Raw genomic sequence first — 7677 nt, forward strand, 5'->3', positions numbered from 1 at the left:
ACCAGGCTGTAACCTGACAGTAACCTGTAGGGCTGTAATCAGGCTGTAATCAGGCTGTAATCTGGCTGTAACCTGTAACCAGCTGTAACCTGACAGTAACCAGGCTGTAACCAGGCTGTAACCTGACAGTTAATCTGACTGTAACCAGGCTGTAACCTGACAGTAACCTGACAGTAACCAGGCTGTAACCTGGGAGAGGAATGATTTTGATTTGGTTTATGTTGATATCACCATCCTCACCCTGTCCTCACCCTGTCCTCACCCTGTCCTCGTCCTCCTCCTGCTCCTCAGTCTGTTCTCCAGAGTGATGAACACAGGCTCTCAGTTTGTGATGGAGGGAGTGAAGAACCTGGTGCTGAAACAACACGTGAGTTAAACACTGCTGAAAAATCATCTGACTTTCTGCTGAGTCATGTTAACTCTGTGTGTGTGTGTGTGTGTGTCCTCTAGAACATTCCTGTCACTCGGATCCTGGACAACCTGATGGAGATGAAGTCTCATCCTGTGAGGACATACTCACACACACACAGTGTCTGTAGTTTCAAATAACAAAGATCCTGTTGTTGTGAAGAAAAGAAGGAAATTCCCCTCCATCAGATTACCATGTGTGTGTGTCTTTGTCTGTGTGTGTGTGTGTGTGTTGAAGGAGAACATTTGTAGCAGTGTGTCATGCTGCTTGTAAACATCATTAAGCCCCACCCCCTCCTTGTGTCCCACTGTCTGATTTTGCTGGTGTCTCATTAATTTTTTTAAAACATCCTAGTCATGATTACCAGCGGACTCCTGATTGGTCAGACTGATTTGTGGGCGGGGCCCTGACTCTGGTTCTCTCTGATTTTCCAGGAAACGGACGATTATCGATACTTTGACCCAAAGATGCTGCGAGGCAGTGAGAGGTACACATCACATCAGACAGACAGACAGACAGACAGACAGACAGACGACTTTATTGATCCCTTTGGGAGGTTCCCTTGGGGAAATTAACAGCTCCAACATCAGCACACAGCACTGTAAAGATTAGAGTCACACTTTTCAGGAGACTGGAAAGAGAAACACCCCAGTTACCAAACACCATAAAATATCGGTGTAATCAATCAGAGTGATGGATGATGTCAGTGATGATGTCACTTCTCTCTCTCTCTCTTCAGCTCCATTCCCAGAAACAAGAATCCATTTCAGGAGGTGAGTGTGTTTTTACCAAATGTCCCTTTAATTTCAGCTATTTTTCCTTTTGTTAAAGAGTTTGTCCAGAAAGTTGCCTGCTAGAAAGTTCTACAGAGTTTGTGACGTTTTTTTTTCAGGCTGTCGTGTTTGTGGTCGGAGGCGGGAACTACATCGAATACCAGAACCTGGTGGACTATGCTAAGGTACTGTCATCAGGCTAATGCTAGTACTACTGCTATTGCTTATAATACTGTTAATGCTACTTCTGCTGCTAATAATTAGTACTACTGCTAATGCTTATTCTACTGTAAATGCTAGTGCTAATGCTAATTCTGCTGCTAATAATTAGTACTACTGCTAATGCTAAGTCTGCTACCAATGCTAGTACTACTGGTAATGCTAATTCTGCTACTAATGCTAGTACTACTGGTAATGCTAATTCTGTTACTTATGCTAGTACTACTGGTAATGTTAAGTCTGCTACAAATGCTAGTACTACTGCTAGTGCTTATTCTACTGCTGATAATTAGTACTACTGCTATTGCTTATTCTACTGTTAATGCTAGTGCTAATGCTAATTCTGCTGCTAATAATTAGTACTACTGCTAATGCTAAGTCTGCTACTAGTGCTAGTACTACTGGTAATGCGCAGTCTGCTACTAATGCTAGTACTACTGCTAATAATTAGTACTGCTGCTCTTGCTTATTCTACTCTTAATGCTAAACGCTAATGCTAATTCTGCTGCTAATAATTAGTACTACTGCTAATGTTAAATCTGCTACTAATGCATAGTTAATATTACTCTTAATGCTGCTGCTAATAGATGATGTCATTATAATATCACGTGTTCAGTCCAAACAGGGGAAGAAGGTCATTTACGGCTGCAGTGAACTCTTTAATGCTGCTCAGTTCATCAAACAGGTGAGAGGCCACGCCCCCTCCCAAAAGTCCACGTGGACAATCTGTGTCTGTCACATGGTTACTATAGTAACAGTAACGTCATCTCCTCCTCTCTGCAGCTGTCTCAGCTTGGCCAAAAGTGACATGGACACCAACAAAATGTGAACCTCGCTCTCTCTCCCTGTTTTATAAAAAGTGTAAATTAAAATTGTCTTCATTGTTTCTGTCTCTCGTTCTCAGTACTAATAAAGTTTCAGTTTCACTCTCACTGAAGCCTCATGTTCACTTCTGTAACACACACACACACACACAGTGTGGTACAGCGCCACCATGTTCCTCCAGTACCAAAGAAAAGATGTGGATTATCGCTGCATGTCGTTACCATGGTAACCGCTCCACTGTCATGTGCTCACCATCCACCATGTTTTACAGTTGGTTTGCAATGTGCAATGTGACCTCCAGGTGTCACTAAAACCCACACACTGGACCAGCAGAAAAAAAGACAAAAATGCATTCTGGGATTGACAGATTTGTTTTCGTATCAAAAAAACTTTTAAACTACACGTTTGTGAGAGAAATGAACTGATGAAACGAGAGGAAATGAACGGATGAAGAGGTTTAGAGTCACTCGCATTCTTCCCTCAGACGTCGTTTTCTTCACCCTTCTCATTTTACCAGGTGCATGCTGGGAGCCGGCCAACTCGAATTCCTGACCGCTGCCACCTGCCCCGCCTGTAGACCTGTTACCATGGCAACCCTGATCTCAGGTAAAGTTACCTTGGCGACCCTGATCTGCACCCAACAATAACTAAACATGTTTCTGAGGCCTCACTCACTCATTCACACGTCATGTTTCTGAGGTCTCACTCACTCATTCACACGTCATGTTTCTGAGGTCTCACTCACTCATTCACACGTCATGTTTCTGAGGCCACACTCACTCATTCACACGTCATGTTTCTGAGGCCACACTCACACATTCACACAGCGCTGCCTCCTACAGGTGCCCGTGGATAAGTTGTGACACAGTGAGGTCGTTTCTGATTTTAAATCTCCCCGGTAACCAAGAACTGTGTGTGAGAGCTGGTGTTTGGATAAGAAGTGAAGAGCGAAAATTCAAACGTCAAAAAAAAGACGCAGTAACATCATCAGACAACAAAGCCCCTCCCACCTGTGTGTGTGTGTGTGTGTGTGTGTGTGTGTGTGTGTGTGAGAGAGTATATAAAGGGCTGTTTCTCCCTCACTGATCCACACTGGCTCCACATCATCAGATCTTAACGCTTGCTGCTGTTTTCATGGAATAAACTTTACTCTGAGACGCTGCTGAAGAAACGGTAAGAGTTTAATACGACTCACTGTTACTGACAATTACTAACTCACTGTTTCTGACTCACTGATAATGACTCACTGTTACTGACTGTTACTGACTCACTGATAATGACTCACTGTTACTAACTCACTGTTACTAACTCATTGTTACTGACTCACTGATAATGACTCACTGTTACTGACTGCTACCGACTCACTGTTACCGACTCCACTGTTACCTGACTCACTGTTACTAACTCATTGTTACTGACTCACTGATAACACCACCGTTACCGACTGCTACTAACTCACTGTTACTGACTCACTGATAATGACTCACTGTTCCTGACTGTTACTAAACTCACCGTTACCGGACTGTTACCAACTCACTGTTACTAACTCACAGTTATTGACTCACCGTTACCTCCACAGTTACTGACCACCTACCACTGTTACCAACCTTCACCGTTACTGACTCCACTGTTACTCACTCACTTATAATGACTCATCGTTACTGACTGTAACTGACTCACTGTTACTGACTCACTGTTACTGCCTCACTGTTACTGACTGTTACTAACTCACTGTTACCGACTCACTGTTACTGACCGTTACCAACCCGACCGTTACTTAACTCACCGTTACCGGACTCACTGTTACTAACTCAATGTTACCACTCACAGTTACTGACTCACCGTTACTCACTGTTACTAACTCACTGTTACTGACTCACTGTTACCACCACCGGGATAATGACCACTGTTACTGACCGTAACCGACCACCGTTACCGACCCACCGTTACCGCCCCACCGTTACCTCACTGTTTAACCTACTGTTACTGACTCACTGTTACCACTAACTGACTGTTACTAACTCACTCGTTACCGACTCACCGTTACCAACTCACAAAGCCACTGACCACTGATAATGACTCACTGCGCCACTTTCGACCGTAACTGACTCCACTGTAACTGACCTACCTGCTCGCCTCACTGTTACTGACTGTTACTGACTCACAGTTACTGACTCACTGTTACTGACTGTTACTAACTCACTGTTACTGACTCACTGTTACTGACTGTTACTAACTGACAGTTACTAACTCACTGTTACTGACTCTTAACTTAAATAGTTGAAAACTAGTTAACTGGATGGTTTATTTCCTCTCTACCCACACTGCCAGTTAATTAGTTAAGTAGCTGTTGACTGTTGGCAGCTGCTGGTTTGAAGAGTGAAGTGTTAACCAAACCAGTCTTGAATTTGTTGCTGTCTGGTTTACTGCCTTGTTTGTTTATTCTTCAGTCAACCAGTTAAACTTTACTGGTTGATTAATCATGTTTAACTAGTTGCTGTCTGATTTAAAACGTTATAGTTCACTGGTTGCTGACTTAATTATATCACATGTTTTTATTAATCCATTCATTGACTGACCAGTAACTGTTTAGACTTAACCCGCTGGTTGTTTTTTTTGACAAATAAACAGTTAGCCAGGTCACTAACTGGCTGACTGTCATTTAACCACTTGTTAACTGGTTAACTGCCTGGTCAATCTCTTTGTTTGACTGACTAGTTTATTAAGTTTTGTGAACCATTGACTCAGATTACTTTAACATGCTTAGTAACTGGTTTGGGTTCCTGGGTCGATTGGGCATGTTTATTGGTTAACTGGTTGACAGACTGGTTTATTATGTTTGGTCAGTTTAATCTTTAAAGAGGAAGTTAGAGGTTTACTGATTTAGTGACAGTTTAACTAACAGGTTAGTGACCAGTGGTTTACTGACTGCTTTCTACAGTCTGTGTTTCAGGTTCAGAAATGTTTCTGCTGAGTCAACACACAGGTACACACAACTACTACACTCTACTACACACTATTCTACTCTATATACTCTAATAAACTATACTATACTATATTATACTCATTCTACTATACTATATTATACTCTACTATACTATAGTATACTCATTCTACTATACTATACTCATTCTACTATACTATATTATACTCTACTATGCTATATTATACTCATTCTACTATACTATATTATACTCTACTATACTATATTATACTCATTCTACTATAATATATTATACTCTACTATACTATATTATACTCATTCTACTATACTATATTATACTCTACTATACTATATTATACTCATTCTACTATACTATATTATACTCTACTATGCTATATTATACTCATTCTACTATACTATATTATACTCTACTATACTATATTATACTCATTCTACTATACTATATTATACTCTACTATGCTATATTATACTCATTCTACTATACTATATTATACTCTACTATACTATATTATACTCATTCTACTATACTATATTATACTCTACTATACTATATTATACTCATTCTACTATATTATATTATACTTTACAATACTCTAATCTGTTATGCTGATTGCTCTGCTTTACTGATCATTTTATTATTTACACATTTTCCTTTGTCTCTCTTTGTCTGTCTGTCTCTCTCTCTCTCTGTCTCTCTCTCTCTGTCTGTCTGTCTGTCTCTCTCTCTCTGTCTGTCTGTCTCTCTCTCTCTCAGTGTTGTGTATTTGATAATCTCTCTCTTCTTTTATCCTCAGGTCCCTTCTTCTTCTTCATCATCTTCATCTCTACAGCATTTGGCTCAGAATCCAGTGGTGAGTCGTGTGTGTGTGTGTGTGTGTGTGTGTGTGTGTGTGTGTGTGTGTGTGTGTGTGTGTGTGTGTTGTTATTTTTAATGTATTTATTCTAGACAGATGCAAATTAGCAGCAAGCTAACATTTCGTACTCTGTCCCTTTAACAATAATTCCAAAAAACCAAGTGGATGATGTTCATGATGATTTCAACATCTTACAGGCCAAATAAAAAGAGATAAACGTTTAAAGGAAGAAACTTTTAACCTGCTGCTGAATAATCATGTTTCTGTTGAATCTGAATCAGAGGAAACCTTTAAACATTCATGTTCCCACACATGACTCGTGTCTCAGTGGCGTACCCAGTCACTTGTGAGACCCGTGGAGCTGACCTGACGGAGGACGTGGTGGTCGTCCTGTGTCCTCCCGGCTGCAGTCAGGGACAGATGTCTGTGTTTGGGACGGGGATCTACGCGTCGGTGTCGTCGGTGTGTGGAGCCGCGCTTCACAGGTGACCCTGTGACCTCTGACCTCTGACCATGACTGTGTTGGAATTGCGATCTTTCCACCGAAAGGTCATGTAGCTGCATGGAGTGATGTTTTTGTCGTGTCCACACAGGGGCGCTCTGAGAGCAGCCGGAGGACCAATCAGAGTCCACAAGCTGCAGGGACGAAACGACTACCTGAGCTCCTACGCCCACGGCATCCAATCACAACCTCTGACCCAGTGGAGCTCCTCCTTCAGCCTCACCAGTAGGTGGAGCCACACTCTTGATTAACAGAGAGTGATGCTGCGTTACATTGACCAAACTGTGACTAACGTCAGTCACAAGATAATGACTTTCAGGCTCAACTAGCCAGTGTTAGCCACTGTTAGCTGCTGTTAGCCAGTGTCAGCCGCTGTTAGCTGCTGTTAGCCAGTGTTAGGTATAGCAGTCATTAACAAGTGTGTGTGTGTGTGTGTGTGTGTGTGTGTTACAGAGCCTGTTCATGTTCCATTGGAGTTGACCAGTAACAGCAGTACCACCACTCAACGACCAGGTCAGTGATCCAGACCATAATAACCTACAAACAGTGACTCACACAGTCATGTTTTTATATTGATAAAAGCAAAAAGTGTTTGTGGGTGGAGCTTTGAACATTGAGTCAACAGAGGGGGCGGAGTTTATCCAGTGAAACGGACGTGTGGCGATGCAAGTTTCCTTTTGTTTGTCATTATAATAATATTACAATCTGATATCAGATTATCAAAGATGCAGCCCCCCCTTGTGGCACTTCAGAATACATGTGTAGGACTGTATGATGGTGACGTGTGTGTGTGTGTGTGTGTTGCAGTGAAAAAGCCAGTGAAGAAGCCGTCAGTGAAGAAAACTGTGATTGGAGGAAACAAAGGTAATTTTTTAAAATTACAGTCACATGATCAGCTGCTTCTGATCAGAACATTCAATTTGTCAGAGACAGACAAACACTGTGACGTGTGTGTGCTCGTGCAGATTGTCAGATGGACATCGCCATGGTGATGGACAGCAGTAAAAACATTGGACAGCGAAGGTTCAACCTGCAGAAGAACTTTATCATCAAACTGGCGGCCATGTTGAAAGTTGGACCAACCGGACCACATGTCGGTGTGATACAGGCCAGGTCAGACACACACACAC

General features: G+C 41.9%; 1 protein-coding gene across 1 annotated transcript; it reads left to right on the plus strand.

The window, feature by feature from the left end:
- Positions 1-263: 263 nt before the first annotated feature.
- Positions 264-2333, plus strand: LOC122776432 (sec1 family domain-containing protein 1-like). Its single transcript, XM_044036968.1, has 7 exons — positions 264-367; positions 451-504; positions 844-896; positions 1149-1182; positions 1302-1367; positions 2018-2086; positions 2185-2333. The coding sequence occupies exons 1-7, from the start codon at positions 308-310 to the stop codon at positions 2206-2208; spliced, it is 360 nt and encodes a 119-aa protein (XP_043892903.1). The 5' UTR covers positions 264-307; the 3' UTR covers positions 2209-2333.
- Positions 2334-7677: the final 5344 nt, after the last annotated feature.

The sequence above is a fragment of the Solea senegalensis genome, linkage group LG10 (assembly GCF_019176455.1).
Source record: "Solea senegalensis isolate Sse05_10M linkage group LG10, IFAPA_SoseM_1, whole genome shotgun sequence".
Taxonomy (NCBI): Eukaryota; Metazoa; Chordata; class Actinopteri; order Pleuronectiformes; family Soleidae; genus Solea; species Solea senegalensis.